At 35.4% G+C, this 24,214-nt stretch overlaps 3 protein-coding genes across 6 annotated transcripts; 1 reads left to right on the top strand and 2 right to left on the bottom strand.

Annotated features, from left to right (window-relative positions):
* Positions 1-1,912: 1,912 nt before the first annotated feature.
* Positions 1,913-7,073, bottom strand: LOC125848637 (F-box/LRR-repeat protein At5g02910-like). 4 transcript variants are annotated; one of them, XM_049528547.1, is made up of 4 exons: positions 6,814-7,073; positions 5,084-6,161; positions 3,013-3,180; positions 1,913-2,411 (listed from the first exon to the last, which is right to left on the bottom strand). In XM_049528547.1, the coding sequence occupies exons 2-4, from the start codon at positions 6,119-6,121 to the stop codon at positions 2,037-2,039; spliced, it is 1,581 nt and encodes a 526-aa protein (XP_049384504.1). In that variant the 5' UTR covers positions 6,122-6,161; positions 6,814-7,073; the 3' UTR covers positions 1,913-2,036. The 4 variants fall into 4 exon arrangements, with proteins under 4 accessions (XP_049384504.1, XP_049384502.1, XP_049384501.1 ...); XM_049528545.1 differs by having other exon boundaries at positions 5,084-6,166; positions 6,814-7,009; XM_049528544.1 differs by having other exon boundaries at positions 5,084-6,234; positions 6,814-6,992.
* Positions 7,074-9,134: 2,061 nt separating this feature from the next.
* Positions 9,135-15,761, top strand: LOC125846872 (NADH dehydrogenase [ubiquinone] iron-sulfur protein 4, mitochondrial). The gene is made up of 5 exons (XM_049526552.1): positions 9,135-9,430; positions 10,534-10,622; positions 13,930-14,059; positions 14,995-15,024; positions 15,505-15,761. The coding sequence occupies exons 1-5, from the start codon at positions 9,266-9,268 to the stop codon at positions 15,559-15,561; spliced, it is 471 nt and encodes a 156-aa protein (XP_049382509.1). The 5' UTR covers positions 9,135-9,265; the 3' UTR covers positions 15,562-15,761.
* Positions 15,762-16,566: 805 nt separating this feature from the next.
* Positions 16,567-23,241, bottom strand: LOC125846871 (probable amino-acid acetyltransferase NAGS1, chloroplastic). The gene is made up of 10 exons (XM_049526551.1): positions 22,733-23,241; positions 22,527-22,614; positions 21,790-21,995; positions 21,470-21,621; positions 20,190-20,610; positions 19,579-19,676; positions 18,907-19,018; positions 18,639-18,798; positions 18,125-18,197; positions 16,567-16,990 (listed from the first exon to the last, which is right to left on the bottom strand). The coding sequence occupies exons 1-10, from the start codon at positions 23,054-23,056 to the stop codon at positions 16,840-16,842; spliced, it is 1,785 nt and encodes a 594-aa protein (XP_049382508.1). The 5' UTR covers positions 23,057-23,241; the 3' UTR covers positions 16,567-16,839.
* Positions 23,242-24,214: the final 973 nt, after the last annotated feature.

Genomic DNA, 24,214 nt, shown 5'->3' with positions numbered 1-24,214 from the left:
ATCTGCACGAAATACCCACATGTATGTCATTTCTCTTATCTTTGTTTATTTGCAATCTTCCATTGAGTTCGTTGAATTTGTAGTACCTCAATGATGTTGGTGGTGTTGACTGATCTTGGTTCATTTCCTCTCTGCTCTTGTATTGGTTCAAGGTTCGTACTTTTTACCACTGATTAATTTAGGTAGTTACACGGTGATCATTTATTTTGTATAGCATGCTCCCGCTGGAAACTAATTGTGTATAAATGAATACCCAAATTTGAAGTGGACAGCCTTGATATATGACCTCCTACATCATATGATTTCTCAATTGCTAGCATATTATTTGAAATCTTAGAAGGCTAAAGATGTTTGGCTTTATAGATCAGCAATCCAAAAAATTAGCATGTTTTTCTTAAACTTTTTTGCTACTGTAGTGACCTGCAATTATACTAGTTTCTCTTAATTTGTTTCCTTGCTCCTTTCTTCATTTGGTGGCCATCAGTATGCTTCTCTCCAATTTAAATGTTAGGTACTGTTAAGTGTTACTTATCTCTTGACATATCATTCTTCTTTGATTATTGCTTATCTAAGGCTAAGCTGAATGACCCTGCGTTGTATCTCGGATGTACTAGTTCAGTTGTAGTCATTTCTTTTGCATTCACTATCTGTCAATGTCTGTTTTCATGTAAAGGATTTACTTTCATATAATATATGATAAATGAAACTATAATCCCTTCTATGTTCGGACAGAAGTTGCCACTTTGAATGTAAACTCTTTGGGATCTACATTCAAATATGTTCAGCATCTTTTGCACAGTAGTTCTTCCATGACCTTTGTGTTTGTTCAAGTCTGTGTTTGTCATCTATGAACTATGTGACTGATTTAACTGGTATCTACTCAAAGTAAATTACCTGGTTCTTGTTTTTTTTTCTTCTGTAAATAAAAGTATTTTATGCCATCAGCAGATTAATAACAGCACCATAGTAATCAAAACAAAAGAAAGTTTTATGCCTAAAATGCTTGGTGCATTACCCCCCCCAATCCTTTCAAGAATTGAGGTGAAAGGACAAACTATTTTTGCCCAGTCATAAAGTCATTTGTATATGCCCCTTTTGTAAGTTTTGGACTTCTTGCAGTTGGTGTAGAATTCAATGCAGGAACTCAACAGAGAGAAAGTATAAGAGATTTTTTGAGGTTCAGGGCCCAATACAGTAGCAAATTTTAGGATGTAATTTTTTGAATTTCAATCTTCATCCATGGGATCGTTTGTGCCATCTCTCATTCTAATTTCTGCTTGATTTGTTGGGGAATGCGGCTCGATTTTCTTCCCGGACAGGATCAAACCAGCAAGACTAATGTCTACTTGGTCCACTTATACTATTGATAAAGTCTCTAAATTAATAAGGCCCGGTTGTATTGTTATATAAGATGAAATTCAATCTAAGAAGCGGACTACCTTCGGCTACTACAAGATCTTTATAAACCAAAGAATGAGCCTACTTGATTGTCTAGGACTGAACATATTTGTTGTATGGCATGCTGAATAAACAACTTTAAGAGGAAGAGTAAGTAATCATTTCACATCAACACTCTTATGAAGGGGGAACAAAAAGTTGGTGCATTATGTAAACATTGACAAATTTCCATACCCCAGTATCCAAAGGTGCGATGGTTGGAGCCTGTACTTTGGAGGTGCAAACACACATTGGAGGATCAACAAATTTTGATATGATATATTAAATATTTAGCTAGTAAAATAATTTATAAATGGTAGTAAATGTGTAGTAGCATCAATATGTAATCAAAACATTAAAATTACACTCTCATAAGGAAAGAATATCTAATAGAACATGCGGCATATTATACATTGATAATGCAAAACAACTTTGAATACTACCACAGTAGTTTAATCAATTATAGCAGATTACATCTCCTCTTTCAGTTACACAGTAACTTGATGGTCAACATTTTTTTACACTGACATACAAAAATATAAGAGTTCCAAAAGTAGTTGAACAAAATATTAGAACAAACAAGGTCAGTATAAAAGTTTCTACTCCCCTGAAAAGTCAACACCGGAGACCGATCCTAAGGAAACAACTGCAATATTAGAAGCTCCTGGAAAAGCTAGCAAGTTCTTAATCACTTTTGAGATATTGGCTGAAGAGATATCGCATCCATTGTGCCATGGCGCTATAACCAGTTTCTCAAGATTTTTTGCATGCTCAAGCAAAGACTTCAAAAATTCTGAAAGGCGCTCTGTTGCGTCAGCTTTGTGTTGACAACTACAACAGTTTGAAGTAACCTCAACATGCTTCAAATTCTGTAAGGAGCCTTTGAATATGTTTTCATGCAAGGAGAGGGAAGTGTCTCCTGACCAATCAAACTCTTCGTCTTCCAAGTCTTCATCCCAGACAAAGAAATCTCCCTACGGATACAAAAGAACCACAAATCAGGTTAAGTGTAAGTGTAACAGCTAGAAGATACTTAAGTAAATGTTTGGATTTTAGAATGGAATTTTATGGTACTGAAATTGCAGAACAACACACAAAAGAATCTGAAACGAGATATAAGTAACATAGTCAAACAATAGACAAACAGATGAAAATACTTTTTAGTCAGAAGGTGTATAATATTGAGATAGACCACTGATAGTAATTTAGTGGAAAGTACTAAAATGTTGAAGACTTCCCATTGATGTCGTAGGAGATCAATAGATGATTGAATGTAATATTTTATGCCAAACAAAAGCAAGAAGCTAATAACTCATTGTAAAAGGAAGAAGAGTCTTCAGTGCAGTAATACTATGGTCGCATATATTTAGAAATTAGAAAATGTAGGTCTGATGGCCAACAATTTCAGTAATAAAGGGCGCTATACATAAAACAGCTTGACATCCAAGGCTATATTATGCCTCAAAATGTGATACTGAAAATGTAAAGGATAATGAAACAAACACAAGGGAAAAAATTAAAGAATGAAAAAGAATATAAAAGGTATCTCGAAGCAAGAATCAATTGAAAACATACCTCTTCATGAAGTATCATCAAATTCTCCAGATAAGGAGTTGACTTTAAGAGAACACCTATGCCGAGAATGGCATTTCTTGAAATCCAAGAATTTATCGTCAACTGTTTGCACTTCAGCATCAGCAATGGAACATCTTTCTTCTTTTCTAACACCGACACATAAATCATCTAAATGGGAGAGAGAAGCAGAGTAGAAGGTAAGTACATTAAGTATCACAATATCAAATTTTATAGGGCCTAAAAGCATCCCAAACTCATGGGTTAAAGTTTCAACCTTCACACCCCTTCACCCGACAAGAGAATGCTTGAAACTATGGTCTTAATTTGATCTTTTTCTAGCCTCAGAACTTCCCAATAGTTTCTATAATATATTAGAAAACAAACATAGTTAACAAGGAATTCAGTTACAAAGCTACTGTGTGATGATAACATCCAACCAAAGCTGTTTTAAGTTCAGAATAATATCCCATATACCCTATCTCTTTGCTCCACTGCATGTTTTCAGTGACAAAAAGGTTGGACAAACAAACTACATAGGAATTGCTTATGCAAGAGAGAAAGAACACAGAACCTTCAACTTGGTAAGATGGGAATCAGTCGCCACAAATTTGAAGGCAGGGAGAACTTAAGAGTAGAGAAATTGAAGATGCAGAGCAACAGCTCACTGCAGAAGTAGTTATGAAGATGTGGTAAAGAAGAGAAGGCACTTTGGAGGTGTCATTATGGTAAAAATGCATGCCTGATCCCTTGGATAACTAAACAGGTTCAGCAACAGTCCCTATGGTATATGGAGGCATATTAGAGTCCACTAAAATTATTTTTTCGCCATCACCTCTTCAAGTTGGAAATGGGAAGGAGACAAGTTCTGGGAGGATGCTTGGCTAGTCCAAACACCACCGAAGATGCAGTATCCATATATTTACAGTATTGCACAAACACAAGATGCTACAATTTCAGAAATGTGGTCTGAACAGGACTGTGTTTTTGGTCTCTGGTGCAGCAAAAATGATTGTGAATTTAACGGTGTCCTCACTTTTAAATAAGCTGCATAGCTGCCCCTCTTTATCTTCCAGAGCTGAATCTCTTTTGTAGAAAGCAAACACAGTAGGTAACGTCAAGATCAAAGACTAGTATTCTCTATCTAGGAGATCTTCTGGCAGTAGCACATTTTGGCTTATGAAATGCATTTGGAAAAGCAAAGCTCCCCTGGAAGTAGGATGCTTAAAGAGCTTTGCTTTACCTGGCTGGTGCCTTAAGGAGCTTGTTTAACCCAGGAGAACCTCCAAAGAAGAGCGTCAACATCTGTAGTAGGTGCTCATAATGTGAGAGGCACATAGAGGATATGAACCACCTTTTCAGTCACAGCAAATCAGGGACTTATTTGAGTAGTGTGGGGGCCTATGCCAACGACAACAGAGGATTTGACATCAACGACGAGTGATTACTCATTTATGCACCAAAAGAGTACCTATATATGCAAGTGTCCCTTCTCCTTCTCACTCACTCAATCCTAATAACGAGTGGCCATTTGGCTATTGATTTGTTTGGGTGCATTTGACTCATCTAAACAGCTCCTTATTCAAAGAATGCTCTTCAACTAGTCACTCCATGCTTTACTTAATGTAGTGATTATTACCATTACTTGCCTTTTAGCCTAGATAAGTGTTTCCTTGGTATCCAGCTCCAAGATTAGGTAGACCTTCTATCCTATTTCAATTTTACCTTTTTATGTCTGTTTTACTGTAGAGCAATACATCTTACAGAGACAAGTTTACACCTGCATCATCATGCTCTCAATTTTCTCTATATTGTTTAAGTTCTTCTGCAGATTCAGAGCTGTCTAGATTGAACCTTTTTCTTTTTGTTACTGTGTCAGTCTTATTTTCCCCCTTAGTATTCTGACTTTGTTCAGTCTATCTTAATTATAATTTGACTTTAAATGCAGGCACATTTCTTAGTATGTGGTTTTTAAAAATATTGTAAATTGTTCTCATTGATACAACGTATGTATGTGTATTATATTCATATTCAGCATAAAAAAGACTGGAGATTTTTTGGGCTGAAAACTGACCTCGATAAACCAGCATGGGATCATTAGCTCATTAGCACAACGTACACTTGCCAAGAGAAGTTCCACGGTTTTGTCAAATACAACATCAACAGAGAAAGTAAGATCAGCGTGGACTAAAGATGAAAGGTCCCCAAGTCTAATTTCCACGTTATCAAAATGCCCCGAAATCTTTAAATGTTGAATATATGGGGCAACTATTTCGAAGGAACAATCACCTCCAAATGGACCCCAATCTCCATCAGGATGGGCATGATCAATCAATTGCAGACTTCTACATTTTGGAGAAGTTATATGTAAGCGATGAAAACCACAAAACTCACATAGCTTCAACGATTCCAACTGAGGACAATTTGTTACTATTTGTTCAACATGTTCGTCCCGAAGAAACAAATAGGTTAGTGTCAAACTCTTCAGGGATGTCCAATTTAGTACACATTCTTCTGGTATGCTGCAAAACTCGCAATTAAATTTTACAATGGATGAGTTGTTGCAGAGAACTTGTGGCAAGACATAGGGGTTTTGATCATAATACCATATTTCCAGGTCAAGATCCTCCACTTTTTTCTTTAAAGCAATTTCAAGCCACTTGTCAATTTTGGAACTATAAGAAGCAACAAGGCAAAATCGGAAATATAGACAGAACTTTTTAATTTTAGTGCAGCAAAGGAGAGGTAGTACATTGTCTGTGAAGGAAATGAACTTATTAATCACATTCTCTCTATCGGACCAATTGGTATTCCTGTTGTCAAAAATAAGGTTGTCTATAGAAGTCCAGGGGTATTGCCAACGTTTAGAGAGAATAGATGTTTTGAAGGCATCTTGTATGGGCATTTGAGAAAGAATTTGTACAATAAGAGCGTCAGGTAGCTCGCTGATCCAATCAATGCCAGTTTCTTCACATTCTGTCTCAATATTCAGTTTTTCCTGAGGTAGGTTTTCAAGAATCTGGCCTTTAGAATGTCCATCACCACCAGAACTGCCAGGGGATTGGTTTTGATCGCCCATGGTTGTCACACTACATTTCCTTTCCAAGTTCATTGCAAGAATGAGAGACCTATATGCTAAACAACTACTGTACCTGCGCTGAGAAAAGAGCACATATTAATAACTTTTGATCTTAGCCGAAAGTCTGACACTCCTTGATTCCTGCTCTGAAAAATAGCACATATTAAACCTTTCAAAGTTCACTACAAGAATGAGAGACCTATATACTAAACTACTCATGTACCTACTCTGTGCATTTATCATTTATCTATCTATATTGGTTTGACCAGTGGCAAATTTATAGCCTTAAAACGGGGGCCGTGAACCCGTGGTATGTTTATATATTTTTAAAATTGGTATAATATTATCGTATGACACCCATGCTACGGGAAGCCTAAATGGTTCACTTGATTGAATGTTGAGTTATTTACCTAGAGTACTAGGAATCCATCAATTACCACTTAATTCATTTTTTTTAGTGGTGCGCTATGTTCTCGAAATACTAGATTCGCATCTCCGTTTTACAAATCAACTACTCTAAAATTCGAGCTCTTTTTAAGTTTTTCAGTGACATCTAACTGACCCATTCTATTTTTCTTCTCTATGGAATGCCCTAAGACTGAATTGATCACAAATCTGTCAACTAAGAAGTTAACTCAAACTTAAAAGTAGCAGAAGCCTAGATACTAGTACAGTGATATTTATTTACATAAAATGATATGGGTAAAGAATGAAAGGAGTCGTACCAGGAAGAACAAATAAATCGCTTCTCAACAGAAGTTAGCCCATCGTGTTTCGTCGACAATGGTGAATGATCGAATTTGAAACCCTAGAACCCAAAATTAATTTGTGATGAGAATTGAGACCTCCCCAAATTGGTTCATTTTGTTGCCGCCAAATGCACCCTCTTATTAAGAGCCTGCCATTTTCTTTGAAAAAAACAAGGTGCTCTAGAAGCAGCCGTTTTTTCTAAAAGCTAGAAAATTTTGATTCTTTTTTTAAAAAAGCACACACACTATCAGACCAAAATATTTGTATGCAATGATTTATTTTTTGGTTTAAAATTTATTTTGCGTTGATATTTTAATTATATTTAAATATTTATGTTAATATTTTATTAATGATAATTTATCTTTTTTATTATCTATCAGTATTGAAAATTTGAATATGTATATTTTAATTTAATAAAAATAAATTTAATTACAAAATTATAATAGACATTTAAAATAATTACTCACTATAAAACAATTTTAATATTAAAAATGCATTGATAATTTTTTTTTTATTTTGTAATTTGATTCTCAAAAACACTTTTTTAAAAGATTAATCAAACACAATTTTCTTAACAAAAATACTTTTCAAATGAATTAATCAAATAAAATTTCTTTTTCAAAAGTATCTTTTTGAAAAGTCATTTATAAAAAGTGCTACTAAAAATAAAGGTCAAACACATATGCAGATCCATAATCGTGTCCCTAAATTTCATTCTGACATTCCAACTCAACCTTGTTCCATTTTAACCCTTTTAACTCCAATTTTTATGTTTCATTTTGGCACTTCTATGTGATGTGGCAGAGTATGTGCATCACACTTTCTCTAAGGGAGTGAAAGACAAAAAAATATATTTTTTTTAAATAATAAAAGATTAACCCTTCAACTCTATTTTTTTATATACCATTTAAATACAAAATACTAATTTTATGATTTCTTTATTTCTATATATGCTCTTCAACTGCAATTTTGCATTTTAAAAATCGTCTTTCATCCGTTAGTTATTGTAAAATATTCAAATTGACGGATGATCATTGATTTATTTTTTTTAAGTAACAATTTCTTTTTGAAAGTTTCCCTGTATTTTTGCGTGAAAAATAACTGCCGAAAGTGCGTCGACTTTCTTTCTTAAGAAAATCAGTGACAACCCAACGAAGTATATCGAGTTTCAACATTTTTTTATAGTGTTATTAATTAGCAATGAACATGAGTTTCTTTTTTTTACTCTTATTTAGTTGAATGAAAAATTAGAAAGCTGGTATTTGAGGTAGTCCAAATAGGTTAGATATGGAAAAAAAAAAAGTGGTGTTATTTAGTTTATTGTTTTAAAAAGAAGATCAACAAACTTTTGTCAATTATTTTTCACACAATAATGTACAGAAACTCTAAAATTTATTTGATGTTCATCCATTGTTTTTTAAAAAAATAAAAGATATGACGTTTATTTTTAAAATGAAAAAGTGGAAATGAAGAAACTTGTCATTAAAAGTACAACATAAAAATTTTCTTCATTTTTATTTATGTTCTTCACTAGTAAAACTACCCGCGCTTCGCGGGGAATTTAATATTACGGAATTTATAAATTATACTTAAAACCTATCAGTCATTAAAACTAAAACACTATATTATCTTACATACAAGATTACGTAGTAACAAACATTAATAATGTAAAGGAAAATGAAAATTATTACATCTTATCATTTATCCTTAATAACATAAGCATAAATTAATGACTGTAAAAATACATACCAAGATCTGTAACATAATCAATGGTGTCAGTGGGCCATTTAACATGAGCAAAGTACACAAATATTTAATTGTGAAGAAGAAGAAGAGGAGGTTCAGAATTTTCGTTGTTTTAAAATGAGAAGAATTTCCTTTATTTATAGACAACAAAGGGTAGTGTGAATAAATAATTATTGTGCCTTATCAACCGCCCCTTAAAATTGAGGTGTCTAAGTGAATTATGCGGACAACTTTAAGGGGCCACTGATGACTTAAGCCATAAATAATGTAATATTTTTATGATGGTCATAAATAAAAGATTACAATTATTTAAAATGTAATTGTATTATTCAAATAAGTGAGCAAATTAAATGAAGTTTTTATCTCAATAATTAGTTCATATACATATTCTGTTGATTTTGATTTCCCCTTCCAAAAAATTATTTTAAATTAAATCTATACTCGAAATCAGGATCAAAATTAAATATTTTGATTTTTTTTTGTATCTTACACGGGGAGTATAAATTTTATGTAATTATTCGCCTAAATACATCCTAGTACAGAATACTCGTATGTGAGCAGAGTATTATATGCGTGAATTTATACGAGGCAAACGCCACATCACCGTGAAAATAAAAATACAAAGGGCAAAGTAATTTTTCTGGCTTCATCACTTCAGCCGGATTCTATCATCTCAGGGAAATGGCTAGCTCTCTCCGACGAATAGCGACGCATTCCTCTCAAGCCGCCTGGAGATCCTCTCTGACGCCGATATGGAGACAATTTGCGTCAGAAGCGTTGGTCGAAATCAAACCCGGAGAGATCGGTATGGTCTCTGGTATTCCAGATGAACATCTTCGTAGAAGGGTATAATTTCCTTTCTTTATGCCTCTTAGCTAATATCTGTTCTTTTCTCAGGTCATTTAGGTGTATGAAAAACTTCATTGTACGTTACCAATTTATTAGGGCTTCTATAGCAGATCCATGGATTCCGCTATTTAGGGTTAGCAAATGATTTGGGGAATGGATATGGAGGATTCATATAGTTGGAATCAATTGATTTGGGATTGATGTAGTTGATTGATTGCTTTTCATTTTTGCCTTTGAGAATTTATGTAGACTCTAATCCAAAGACTATTCTTTTTTCGTCCTCCTTTTGTCTTCCTCGCTCCTCTCCTATTCAATGATGTAGAAGAGCCCATAGCTTCTTAGACACTTTTGACAAATAAAAAGTTCTAAGTTTTCATGGTAGGGAGTAGTTTTTGCTTGGCAAGTATTAAGTTGAACTTGGACCTTCTAGAGCTTGAATTGACTAAGCCTTAATATCAGACCTCATCTTGGGTTAATGCAAACTTTTTCCCCACGGAGGTTTTTCATCTGTTTCTGCACAAATTTAGTTAAATAGTTTTACAGATTGCTTTTGATTGCCTTGAACTTGATTATGAGATGGGTAGAGTTTTAAACTTCAAGTTGTTGCAGCCAACAAAGAACTCTTTAAAATTGGTTGGCCTGTAGTCTAGACTTAACTTTTGGTGTTTGATTTGGAACTACTGATGTGAAAAGTGAATTATTTAGAATTAGTAATTTCTGTCATTAAAAAAAAGAATTATTCAAGAAATGGAGTACGTAGTATAGTTCATGGGATGGTGTCCTCTCGATGCTAATTCACACTTTCTTTCTCTCTATGTTCCTGTCTATTTTTTTATTTATCCCATATTTTTCCTTTCATGTGCATGGTTTGCCCTCTCTTTCAATTTTGGTAATATACAAATGTATTTGCTTGTTCAATTTCTTATATTGGACTCTTATATTCTCAAATTTCTTGTAGTGTTTAAAGGTGCCAAATGATCCTAATCTTTCTTTTAGTACATATATTTTCTGCCTCTTCACATGGAAAATTGCTCTCAGTTAGTGGATTAGATCTTATGCACATGCCCCTTTTTTGGTAGTTAATCATGTTTGCTCACCAGGTTGTGATTTTCTCACCTGCTCGGACTGCTAGTCAACAGGGCTCTGGAAAAGTTGGCAGATGGAAAATCAATTTCATGTCTACCCAGAAGTATGATTCTGGATATCTTCCTTTTCTTTTCAGTATTAATAAGTTAGCATGGTTCACCAATAGTAGTCTATTTTTAGCCAGCACAAAATCCTGCAGGACTTTGTACAGTAATTACAATATACAAACTCATCTACATATGGTGTTCATTGACCTTGAAAAGGCCTATGACAAAGTACCGAGGAATGTCCTCTGGAGGTGCTTGGAGGCTAAAGGTGTCCCGATGATTTATATTAGGGCGATAAAGGACATGTACGGTGGAGCCAAGACTCGGGTTAGAACAGTTGGAGGAGACTCGGAACATTTCCCAGTTGAGATGGGATTGCACCAGGGATCAGTCCTTAGCCCTTTTCTATTTGCTTTGGTGATGGATGAGTTGACGTGGTCCATTCAGGAGAAGGTCCCATGGTGTATGTTATTTGCGGATGACATAGTACTGATTGATGAGACGCGAGACAGAGTTAATGCGAGGTTGGAGGTGTGGAGACAAACGCTGGAGTCCAAAGGGTTCAGGTTGAGTAGGACCAAAACAGAATATTTGGGGTGCAAATTCAGTGATGCGTTGGATGAGGTAGATGTGGAAGTGAGACTTGACACACAGATCATTCCTAAGAAAGAAAGTTTTAAGTATCTTGGGTCTGTAATCCAAGGAAGTGGTGACATCGACGATGATGTCACACATCGCATTGGGGTTGCTTGGATGAAATGGAGGCTCGCCTCTGGAGTCTTGTGTGATAAGAAAATTCCACCTAAACTCAAAGGTAAGTTCTACAGAGTGGTAGTTAGACCGGCCTTGTTGTATGGAGCGGAGTGTTGGCCAGTCAAGAACTCACATGTTCAAAAAATGCATGTTGCGGAGATGAGGATGCTGAGATGGATGTGTGGGCACACTAGGAGCGATAAGATTAGGAATGAGGTTATCCGGGAGAAGGTGGGAGTGGCCTCTGTGGTGGACAAGCTGAGGGAAGCGAGACTGAGATGGTTTGGGCATGTGAAGAGACGGAGCGCAGACGCCCCAGTGAGGAGGTGCGAGGGGCTGGTTGTAGAGGGTACGCGGAGGGGTAGAGGTAGGCCTAAGAAGTATTGGGGAGAGGTGATTAGACAGGACTTGGCTCAGCTTCACATTACCGAGGACATGACTCTAGATAGGAAGGAGTGGAGGTCGCGTATTAAGGTTGAAGGTTAGTTGGGTTAGCGTGTTGTCTTTCCTTGCGAGGGTATGGGTTGTTAGCGTTTGTAGTAGTCTTAGCATTGCGCTTGTAGTTCTTGTCTGTGTTACCCTTAGCCTAATGTGTTTACTGCGTTCACTTATCGCACTATTTTCTTGTTGTTATTGTCTCCTTTGATGATTATACACTATTTTTCTTATTGGATGTTATGTTTTATATATTTCTTGTCTTGTACTTGGATTTGATGTACTTGAGCCGAGGGTCTTCCGGAAACAGCCTCTCTACCTCCACGAGGTAGTGGTAAGGTCTGCGTACACTCTACCCTCCCCAGACCCCACCTAGTGGGATTTCACTGGGTATGTTGTTGTTGTTGTTGTTGTATCTACCCTATCCTTCCGTCCTGAAGTAAACAAGAAGAAACAGAGAGAAAACCTGAAAGAAAGTTTTGATAAGTACAGACTATAAGTTTCATTGTGCCTAGGTGTCTATTCACAAAATGCAATGTTAACTATGAAATTTGGACCACAACAGGTAGTTTGGTGATTGATTACAGTGCTTAGTCGTGAAGGTTAAAGAGATTGTGAACTTATTTTCCTTTAGTGGTTCATATAATTATAGAGATGTGGACGTGATTGTCCTCCTTTTTATCTACTCCCTTTGTACCATTTTATGTGGCACCGTTTGACTTGGCACGGTGCTTAAGAAAAAAGGGAAGACTTTTGAAACTGGTGGTCTAAAACAATCCTTGAATATTTGTGTGGCTGTAAATCATTTCATTAAGATAAAAAGGGAATTTTAAAATTAAATTGTTTCCAATTATAGTAAGGTGACATTCTTTTTGGGGCGGACTAAAAAGGAAAGGGTGCCCCATAAAATGGGACTGAGGGAGTATCATTTAATACAATGTTGGTGCCTCTGATTACGGGGTTTTTTGGTCGTGGAGGGAGGTAATTAGGAAGGCGTGTTGGTTTTGACATAGCCAAAACTCTCGGGGTTCACAAAAAGAAATTACTAATAGGAGTCCAGAGTTCTTACTATGCTGTAAAGATCAGTTCTTGACTAACTTTAAACTTCAATAGTGAAAGAACGCCATTCATTGAATTCAGCTTAGCCAGACTGCGTTTCTTCGAGGTTACTTAAGTAGAAAAATTTGTGCTGATTGTGATGAAAAAAGTGTATATTCATATCTGAAGATACTGAGAGAGAAGCACTCATAATTTATGTCCATGGTAAAAGCTTTATACTCTCCTCTATGCAGATCAAACTATTTTATCCTGGGTAATTTCATGGATGGTCATCCAACTAAAAATTTAGTGCACCAAAGCTATAAAAATAATTTTTGTAATGGAAAATGACACTAACTAGGCCCAAATATCACATTAAATAAAAAACAATAATAATGCTAAAATCTGGTCATAGAAAACACAATTAAGTTCCTAAAATGTATAAAATTTCCATACAAGTATAGCCACATCAGCAACTCACCTTAGATAATATCTACGTGGCGCCACTTAAATGAACAACAATATTTTTCCGATCCAACCTAATACCCGACGTCTTTACTGTGTGACACATCATTTTTTTAGGTTTGGAAATGGATTTATATTCTTGTAAGTGGTGTCACGTGGATATTACGTTTTTTAGTTGCTGAAATGACAACCTACTTATGTTTCCAGACTTATTTGAGCATCTCTTGCCTTTTTTAATTTTCTACAGTATATCCTATATAAGCCGAATGGAGTTTTCATGTTTTAACAGTTAGTTATATCACTTTGGTGCAATAAATTGGAAGTTGGATGACCACTTATGAAATTAGCTATTTTGTTCTAATTTCCGATTGCAACTCCCTGTATCTTTAAGATTTGAGGAATAAAAGTTTGTTTTTAAGGTGGATTGTTTGGCGACATAGCATCACTAGAGTTGTAGTATTTCCTTCTTTTAAGTTCGAAAATCCATTTCCTTTTACCTGTTTATAGGATTCTGCCATTCAGATTCCTGTCTTTTTCTTAATCAATTGTATGTGCTCGTCTTGATTTACTCTGCTAGTTGCAAGTTATTGTTCTAAAACTAATTTCTTTAGCTTATAGATATTGCCAAGTTTTATGATAAGGGTGATAAATGTTTCTTTCTTCTTTATGTAGATGGGAGAATCCATTGATGGGGTGGACATCCACAGGGGATCCATATGCCAATGTTGGTGATTCAGCACTTAGTTTTGAGAGTGAAGAAGCTGCAAAAGCATTTGCTGAAAAGCATGGCTGGGAATATACGGTACATCATTGAGTTTCTTACACTTCTATTGTGTTTTTTGGTAGCTTAATGACCTTTGTTGGTTCCAACTTCTCACAAGTATTCTGGAATTAACAGAAGAAACTTATACTAGAAGCATGGGCCATGAAGGGTGGGGGTTGAGCGGAGATTGCCCCCTTCCCTGTTGTATGATTATAATCAAAGGTCTTGAAATACCCCATATCTGGGAAGATTTGAATTAGTCTAGGATTTTCGGTTTTGACACCTAAAAGTTCTTTGACTCCTTTCCACCCAATTATGAACAAGTTCTTGAAATACTCCGTGTTAGGAAAAGGCATGAATTAGTATGTAATTTTAGGTTTTGGCACCTCTAAAAACTCTGACCATTCAAGCCTTTTAATCCTCTATGCAAGCCCAACGTCCTTTCAATCTGACAAGTTATGTGCTGTGAAATAATCATTTAATGCCTCACATATTCAAGTCTGACTTCAATTTGGTATTAGCCTTTTAATCCTCTATGCAAGCCCAACATCCTTTCAATCTGACAAGTTATGTGCTGTGAAATAATCATTTAATGCCTCACATATTCAAGTCGGACTTCAATTTGGTATTACTGTATTAGAATATTGATAAGTTGAGACAAATCTCAGTATTTCTAACAGATCGACAAAAAACAGGTAAAGTTTCATATCACGAACAAGAAAACCAAAAACCCAGATGTAAATTCAAGATTTTGCAGTTTCCTTTCGCTTTATCGCAGAGCCTTGCATTAGCTATCAGCATCAAGCTTTACAACAGTAACAACAACATTCCCAATGAAATACCACTAAGTGGGAGCATCAAGCTTTAATCTAAACATTTTTGGTTTATATTAAGAAATAAACAGAATAACCTTTTGTGTTTGGTTTCAAGAAAATGCTTATGTGGTACACCCTTGTTTTTTTTTGGATCTGCAGGTTAAGAAACGACACACACCATTGTTAAAGGTTAGTCTATACTACAAAATCTGATTTAGACATCTTGGCTGGTTTATTTCCTCTTGGGATTGTGAAAACTCTTGTTCCCTTGTTTGCTTAGGAAATTGAAGTAGTTGTCTGTAGACACATGTATAGGGAGATACAATAACCTTATGATTTTTTTGGTGCCATCTTTACCGGTTTAAAAGCCTAGATTGTTTTCCTGATTTTTGAAGTAGGACCTTTCGGTCACGCACAATTCCAAATTTCTCTCACATCTGCAGATATACCAAGGCAACAAACTTTCTAGTTTGCTGTAATGCTGTCACATAGGAACTGATCAAAACTTTTAAACTACAAGCACTTCAAAGTTTTTCTTAAAAACATAATTATTGACTGGCTCAAAGGATAGTATATTTTCGTTTAACACACAAACAACAAAAACCTAACACAAAGGGCCTTTAGTTATCTGCGTTGAACTTTCTTTATAAACTGCCGTGTTTTTTGCAGATCAAGTCATATGCGGACAACTTCAAGTGGAAGGGACCTCCCAAGACAGCAGAATAATTTATTTTCTACTTCAATTCAAGTACTTGAGGTGCTTGTGGATGTTCTACCCCAATGCCTTGCATTTTTTTTTTCTTTTTCTTCACCTTCTCTAAAGTTGGGCAGATTTCCTTCATGAAGGATTTAATAAATCAAACTTATGAAAAATCCACAAGTACATGTAATGTCTTAAAACCTTTATGAAGCAATTTCCGGGTGTTATACCTGATCCTACTTTGTAGTGGTTATTGGAGGTTAGTAGGACATTATGGTGTGTCAAAATACTTGTAGCCTTGTTTTTTCTCCAAAAGAAATTAGTGTGCAGTGGAGTGTCCAATACAAATTTCTTACGAACTGTGTGATTGTTGGTTGAGTTTGTTTCTTGTTCAAGTACGAGGAAACCACACTTTTTCTGGTGTACTAATCATATGACGCTCTAGATAGAGACACGAATTCAAACTAGTTCTAGTTTCCCTTCTCATATCGATTAAAAGGCTTGAGTGGTGAATGACAAAATCAAAAAGAGAAAAAAAAAGAAGAGTAGTGTGCTTATTTTTTATTTTCCAAAAATATAGAAATTGTTGAAACTACGTTCCTAAGTTTGTGTATATCTAGCCATCCAAACTGATTTTACTTTTTCAATTATCGAAGCATACAAGTGGAATCTTGTGAATAAAATAGGGGAAAAGTTAAGTGCCTGAAGAATTGAAGAAAGCCCTCGAAACTTGTTAATTACGACCCAAAATTTAGAGCTTTAACCAAGATCCCAAGCACACTATCAGTATGAAGAAAAATGTTTTGTTTGGTATAAATTAAAATGTTTTCTTGAAAAATTAGTGAATCTCTTTTTTATTTTCTAGTGCTTGATACGTAACAAAAAAAGGAGATATTATTCTCATTGCATTCACATGTAATCTAACAAAACACTATTAGATGGAACATGTATGGGTAGTGGGGTTGTATGATAGAGGGTGGGAGGGTGTAGAGTGGGTAAGGAGAAGCCAATGAATTTAGAATAATATTTATGAAACTTCTATCAAGAATTTCTCCTCATTATTTTAAAGCATGTTTTTCAAAACATTTAGACCAAGAACCCACAAAAGAAAAGATCCGTTAATTGACGTAGATTTAAGCATCCATCGTAATCAAATTTCTCTTCCAAACCTGGCGCAAAAGAAAATAGCAGGCAGTAACAACAAAGATCAATCTCCCCACTATATAATGACTTGACTTGTCAAGAACAATTTCTACTTCACTAAATATGAGCTTGTACACAGACAGATGAAAAACCTTTGATTCCTATGCGAAGGTGCAATCGATACGTATACCACTTTTATCGGGTAGCAGCTTCTTCATGTAATACTTTGATCTACGGGCAAGATTGATCTTTTTCCTTCTTTCCTCTGGTATATGATCAATGGAACATTCGGAAAAGCCACGCCTCACAAACCTGTGACAAATAATCTAGGCATCAATAAAATATTGGACTAGCTTAAAGAATTAAGAAGGTGGTTTTCTACTTGTAGTAACGTTGAGGAAGATGAATATGATTCATCCAACGTTCATTTATTGAAGACATACTCATTATCTAAGTCTTGCAACTACAAACCTTGTATCTAAAGATATGAATTAATAAAATGAAGAACTTTGATCCATAAATTAATTGATGCAAGAGGTAAGACAGAATTAAAAAATTCAAACTTTATGGAGTAGCAGGCTGGGATTGATCTCTCAAATATAAAACTGCATAATATATGAACTATCAATATATCATAACCAATAAGCTCGCTGATCTAAGCATTCAAAGCCAATCAAGTTACAGCCAGCTCTCTTCTTCTCCTCTTGGTCTGACCGGTGTTAGCTTTTTGCATCAATCGAGTGTTCATGTTTTTCTTTTCTTTAGCGGACTGGATTTAACAACATTATCGCTATCCTCTAATTTAAACAATGAGCACCGTGTAGTTTGATTTCTTTTCCATCTTAGAAACATACAACTTGTCTTCTCGGATAATGAATAACAGACAACTAATGTCTATAAGAGATGTGACTTTTGAGCACACTTTATGGAGACTCAACAAGAATCTATGAAGAAGAGCCAAAACTATACTTTTTTTACTTCTGAGCAAAAAAGAACGAGGAATATAGGAGATATGCTGTAAATGTAACAAAAGTCTCAAGTAGTTGCCTAACACATATGTTGCGCTGTTTAAAGTGCCCATGCACCCTAAATAATTAACAGTAGAGTGAATCCAAATAATTACGTGTAGTAAATCAAAATCAATAGAAACATTTTTTTGTTCTTTTAGGCAAGTGTCTGTCTTATTTAAAACACCCATGATGATCTTCCAATCTATTTTTCTTCTTGTTAAAACGTCAAACATACTCAAATTCAGCTTAAATATCACAAGTTTGTTTTATTAACTTTACTCTAAGCTGTCATTGGGCAATTGCCAATTAGTCAAGTGTCCAAACCTCCACTTGGACAAACTATGTTCACTTGCTCATTGAAAGTAGAATGTATGATACTATCAGTAAACTACTGAATGCCATGGGAATAAAAGGTAGAAATGTGAGAGGAGAGTACCAATCAGCTGTGCGAGTTGTTAGTAGGAAGAGCATTTGCAATCCAAGGGAAGATGCTTTCTTTTCAATATAATCTGCAAAATTTTGGAATACAAAGTTATTGGTAAATACGGATGCTCAAAATCACTATCAAAAAAGATTGTCCAAAGATCTATTTATCGAATACGATATGAAGCACTTCTCAAATGAATTAGCCAAACACAAATTGTTTCTCTCCAAAAATAATTCTCTGAAAAGCTATTTTGACAAAAGTGTTTCTCAAAATAAGCAACTTCTAAAAGCTTGCCAAAAAAGGCTCATAATCTGATAATCGAGTTAGATTCCATGGTTATAAGTTCATTCCATAATGGACCAGGCAGTGGTCTTTGGGACGCACATACACTAGTACTCTCTTGCTAATGTGTTTGCGATTCCAATATGGATTAAATAGGATAACTAAAATATCGTCGAAAGTGCTCATATGTCTTCAATGTGGAAGAATAAATGGTTCTATTATGAGAGAAGAGTCACCATACCGAGTAACTTGTCTCCCTGTCCTTGGCCACGACAATCAGGAGAAACAGCAATAGCAGCAACCTCCCCACATTTTTCTTTGAAGTAAGGAAAGAGAGCTGCACATGCTATAATATGGCCCTCTCTCTCCACAATAATGAATGAGTGCAGTGCTTTCACCAGCTAGAACAAGTTAAACAATGAAAGATTATGGTTAAAAAACATAAGCCAACAAAGATAAAACAGAAGCTGGCTAGATAAATCTGAATAATGACAAGCATTAGGTGTAACCTCTTCCTCAGTCCTTCTGATCAATGTTCCAGACTCTTCTAGCGGTTGTAACAACTGCTTTATTCCAGGAACATCTGACACCCTGGCCATCCGTGCTCCTTCATAAAGATCGCTGAACCACAGATTCATGCACGTGTTAGCTGATGGGATTAACATAAGCATAAACTAAGATAACATCCTGGAAACTTTTGGAAGGTATTGATTTTCAATGTCATAACATCCTGGTTCTCACTGGTCGTGCAGTTTTTAAGATACTGCTGATCAAAGGTAAGAGGAGGATAAAGTTTCTTTTGGAAAGACAAGAGAACTGGTTAAACATTTCATTAACTTCTGAACCAATTTATTGATGATGACCAGATCTTTGAGTTGTATAGAAATTCCTGATAAGTATGAAGTATAAGTGTCCAAATCAGATTGAACAATAGCACAATAGTTATATATTCCCGATAAGCTTCCAACTCTTAATACTTTAAGCACTTTTTGACAGAGAAATTGGACCAAGTAATAACATGGTTTTCTACATGCACGTTATGCTTCCAACCCTCGTATTTTAAGCATAAAAGCAAAGGAGGATTAGTCTGACAAGTCCAGGACTAATGATCCAAATTTGGCAATTGAATTAACAGATCTTGAAACAGTAATCACAACTAATATTCTTCAGAATGTTCATACCTAGCAACCATTGTCCCAACTCCATCTCTTTGGAACAATTCCTTTAGTAAAACTCCACCAATAGTGCCATCCAGCAGGTGCACTCTTTGAACACCTCCCTGATGGAAATAGAAATATATTATTTGAATGAGTTTTGACAAGAAAAAGATATCACGCTAACAAGTGAGGTGACATTATTCTTAATAATGAAAAATTCCACATTTAAAGCAATTAAGATGGAAGACCACTAGGAGAGTGGATATTTAAAATATTCTGCACAAAGTCAGTCACTAGCGTAAAAATAACGAGTTGTCTATCCATGAAACACACATATCAGCCTTAACCAGAGGTCTCGGGTTCGACCCTGGGTATGGAGAAAATCTCGTTGGGAGCGACACCCTTGAATGGGCCCTGCAATGCGCGATCCAAATTTAGTCGGTGCTACAATGTGGGCTCCGGACACCGGGTGGAAAACCAAAAAAAAGAAAACAAAATTAACAACAAAGAGATGCGAGTTTACAAGATAATCTGTAAAGTTCTTTTGTATCTTCTAGATTCATCAATAACAGGTTAGCATTACGAAGACCAAGCATGGTAAAAAAATAATTTGATTAGTGTTATCAGGAACTTACTCGGCAAACAAAAGCAGCAGCAGCTAATTCTGAGAGGTAACCATTTGATCGGCTTAGTTTCTCTTGTCCTCCAATTGCAAAACCTTGTTCACTAGACCAAAGCCCATTTCCATTGTCAAAACCAATGCCATTCTGAAATGTGGGATTGTATCTTTGGCTATAAACATCGCCATTTTGGGAAGGGAGCGATCCATTGGAACCATGGTAACCTAAACGATTGAAGTCCTCCTGACTAACAGCTTTTACATAATTAGCAGCAGTCTCACTTTGCTCAGCTCGTCTGCGGACCAGCATATCAGCATCTTGAAGAGTTAAGAAACGAATGAGACGGCTAGACTCATCAAGAATTGGGCCGTCTATGATACAAATTAGTTTTTCTGCTCCTAGAGCCAAGGCACAAGCTGTTGCAACCTCATATGTGCTTCAATTGAGCGGATCATATCATCAGTCTTAACAACTCAAAGCAAAATAAAAAAGGTAAGAGAAGCTACAGTTGCATGAACAACAGAGCACGTGTCAAAGTTTAAATTTTAAACTGAAAACTATTTAGCCTGATCAACTAGCAATTGCCATCTACACATTCAATATAAACCTAAAAACCATCTCCCAATGGCCTAATGAATCATCTGATCTCTCTACAGGATAGAAGTGAATGATGCATGAGTTGAAGCGACAACAAGCTGACTACTGACCAGATGCGGCATCAGACAAGCATACCGTAGTAAGTTCTTTTTCTCTTATCAAGTGTATTTTTGTAGTATGTTGAAGTCATCAAATAAGTTAACTTTCAATGAAATGAATACCATCAATGCCACCCTTCATATAGATGAAAGTTTATTTGTCCTATACGTATTCAAAGATGGGAAAAGACTACTAACTTAAATAGAAGGAATAAAACATAGAGCAGAGGGTTAAGAATGTACTTTCCTTGTGAATTTTCTAGATTTCTTTAATTGTATCTAAATGTACGTTGATCTTCGGAGATTTTAATATTAAACTTTAAGGTGTGAAACTTACAAGTGAATGCGTTTCACAAAATCCCTTGAGTACTTGTCAAACAGCTAAACAGTAACAAAGTGATTTTAGATAAGTGAGAGTAGCACAGATATGTCAAATACGAGTTTGATTGAAATCGATGCTGGAAGCATATCACTAAGCTTTAGTATCTAGCTGCCTGGACTGCATTTATTGTTTGCAGGTAACAAATTATGTAAACGTGATGCAGCACCAGTTTATGCAAATCCACAACAAAAATACCTATCAAAAGTCATATAGCATACTTGCAGTTTAATACTTCTCCAGAGCTGGAATAACCAAGATTGCTCAATAGCACTATGGAATCCTGATCAAGCCTCTCGCGAATTCGAGAAACATCTACCTTCTTTACTTCACCAGTTGAAGCATAATCAATTCCTTCAACAACTCCTCTTTTCTGCCAGCAAATTGAAATGAAATCACCATTAAAATGGAAGATATATGATAAAACTTAAACCTCCAAATGATTATACATCTAGTAAAGCGAGTAGGTGGCACTTTATGTAGATTTTGGAAAGAAAGCAAAAATGAACAGATGAACAGGCAGGGGGTGACAAATTTGCACCTTCGCTGATAGAAAATTACCACTGGCAACACCAACACTATCATGCCAGCGACTATTATCTCCATGTCGGCGGACACCAGTCAATGAAGGGCCAGGTGACAACTTCGCCTCTATCATGAGACGAATTCTTCCAGATGTATCCATAGCTGCCTCGAGTGAATCAGGGTCTGTAATTCTGTAGCGGCCTACATACTTGGCCTCACTTCCTGTTAAAAAGAAGTAACAAAATCGCTTGCTTCTTAGAATAATCTTGTAAGAAGATAAATAACATCAGTATTTGGAAATGAAAGAAAAGAAGATATAGTAGTCAAATATAAAAGTAGATGCCGTTTAACATTAAAGCTGTAGAGTTCCTTTACAACTTTTATTTATTCTGAAATATAAATGATGCATTTATCATCGCCTTAAGGAGAAACAGAAGTGCATACATAATTAACCCCACTTTTCCTAATCAACACTACTTTATTAAGAATCTTTAGAAAAAGAAAATCAATCTGAGACAATGAGAATGAAAACTGAAATTCCCAACAAAAGAGAACCTTCAGTTTAGAAATCATAAATTCCGATATAAAAGGTATCTAAATGATGCTAAAACTGTTAAGAGGAATTACATATTTATTTCAAACGGTAATATTAAAAAATACCTGCTATCAGTATCAGAAATAGAGAACAAAACATTTCCATTGTCCATTAACAAGAAATATCATAAAAATAGAATATATCAGAATTTCACTCACCCCTTTCAGTCAGAAGCCGGTCAATCTGAACATGAGTTCCTGGTACAAGAACAAATTTAATTCCCAGACCATGAAGGAGGGAGATATCCTGCAATAATTTAGCAGAAAAGATTATCTAAAGACAACAGACAACATCTCTGCCAATTAATTAATATGAAATTAAGTAACAAGAAAACAGAAAGGAATACAATAAAATGGGAACATGCCATGAGAAGATGATCCAAATGAGGGCTATCAACAATTTCAGCTGAGATTAAAACAACAAACGTGCTTCCTCGATGTGCAAGAAAATACGGCCATGCTTCTCTGAAAAACCCAACAAATAGATCGTCTTTTATGGCACTACTCACTTCAAAACCCACATCGTCCGTTTCCCCCAAAACCCTGCACTTCAATGACCTACTCCACAATCTCTTACAACGATTAACTTGAAAAGGTAAAAACTTTAACGAATTAGAACTAGTTATTCCCCGCTGGAAACAATTTCGAGCTTGAGGAGTCCAAATACTATTGCCACACAAAGCAGCCATGGTTGTTCAGGTTTGAGCAAGCAAATGCACGCCGAACTCCGATACAGTAGGCGGGCTATGGCAGCTGCCTGCTGAATGGGGTGGCGTTGGGGGTAGGTGGAGTTAGAAGAATTTGTACCGGTAACTAACGACTCACCACGTGTACGGGTCCTCAGTAATTAGGTTTGACTGGTGCATTTGTTCAATAACCTTGGCCGCCAGTCATATATACAATCCTAAAACATCAAATAAATGAGAAAAATAAGGCTATGTGTTCATACTCCCTCTCTCCTTAATTACTTATTCAGTTTTTCTTTTATAATTATTTCTAATTACTTGTTCATTTTGACAAATTAAGAAAGAATAAATTTTTTTACCTATTATATCCTCAATTAAATGACTAATTATTTTGAAAAATGTAGAATTTTTCATCCACTTCATAATTAATAGGGATAAAATGATAAATTCACTGTATCATTAATTATTTTCTTAATAGATGTGTCAATTCAAAAGTTTACAAGTAATTAGAGACAGAGAAAGTATTAAACGAATTGTTGTGAGCCTGATATATTTCTTTAAAAAATATGTAAGTACATGAATTAAAAATCACTTTGTTTTTAGAAAAGCTTTAATCCATAACCAAACGCCCTCAATGGGAATTAAGTTACGTAAAAAGCCAAGATTATGCTATTGGTATAAAGAGACCCCATTTTGGTCATATATCTAATCATGCGTCGTCCTTGGTGGACACAAAATCAATGTTAATCGAATAATTAAGTTGCACTGGGCTATGTAGAGACATTCATTTTCAAGATCTGTACTATTACATGTATTAGGAGAGTTTTTTTCTTTTTAATACGCACTATAGTATGCCATTTGAAACTTGAAAGGTCCTCTTTTGCATTAATCATTACAAAAGATTCCTCAATTCTTGTTTCTGTAAGCCATTTAACCAATTAAAAATATATACAACTGTTAACTATTCTCTCCGTTTCATAAAGAATTACTTGATTTGACTTGACACGAGTTTAAGTAAATAAATAAGACTTTTGAATCTTGTGATTCTAAATTAAAGTTATGTCAAATGTACAAAATTGCCCTTTAATCTTGTGGTCTTAAACATGTCACGTGAAAAACTGAGATTAAAATGTTACCAAAAAAATAAATAAATCATTCTTT

This window comes from Solanum stenotomum, chromosome 12 (assembly GCF_019186545.1).
Source record: "Solanum stenotomum isolate F172 chromosome 12, ASM1918654v1, whole genome shotgun sequence".
NCBI lineage: Eukaryota > Viridiplantae > Streptophyta > Magnoliopsida > Solanales > Solanaceae > Solanum > Solanum stenotomum.
Note: the sequence above shows the minus strand (reverse complement) of the source record. Positions and strands in the feature narration are given on the sequence as shown.

Bases quoted from the DNA above. Each gene is read 5' to 3' on its own strand.
- LOC125848637 (XM_049528547.1), bottom strand. From the start codon at position 6,121: ATGAACTTGGAAAGGAAATGTAGTGTGACAACCATGGGCGATCAAAAC. The intron at 3,181-5,083 runs GTCAGTTTTCAG...TCTCCCATTTAG, and splicing joins TCCCATGCTGGTTTATCGAG to ATGATTTATGTGTCGGTGTT. The intron at 2,412-3,012 runs GTATGTTTTCAA...TTGTATCCGTAG, and splicing joins TGATGATACTTCATGAAGAG to GGAGATTTCTTTGTCTGGGA.
- LOC125846872 (XM_049526552.1), top strand. From the start codon at position 9,266: ATGGCTAGCTCTCTCCGACGAATAGCGACGCATTCCTCTCAAGCCGCC. The intron at 10,623-13,929 runs GTATGATTCTGG...TTCTTTATGTAG, and splicing joins AATTTCATGTCTACCCAGAA to ATGGGAGAATCCATTGATGG. The intron at 15,025-15,504 runs GTTAGTCTATAC...TGTTTTTTGCAG, and splicing joins GACACACACCATTGTTAAAG to ATCAAGTCATATGCGGACAA.
- LOC125846871 (XM_049526551.1), bottom strand. From the start codon at position 23,056: ATGGCTGCTTTGTGTGGCAATAGTATTTGGACTCCTCAAGCTCGAAAT. The intron at 21,996-22,526 runs GTGAGTGAAATT...TCTTTTTAACAG, and splicing joins CCGGCTTCTGACTGAAAGGG to GAAGTGAGGCCAAGTATGTA. The intron at 19,677-20,189 runs GTAAGTTCCTGA...TATTTCCATCAG, and splicing joins CTGCTGCTTTTGTTTGCCGA to GGAGGTGTTCAAAGAGTGCA.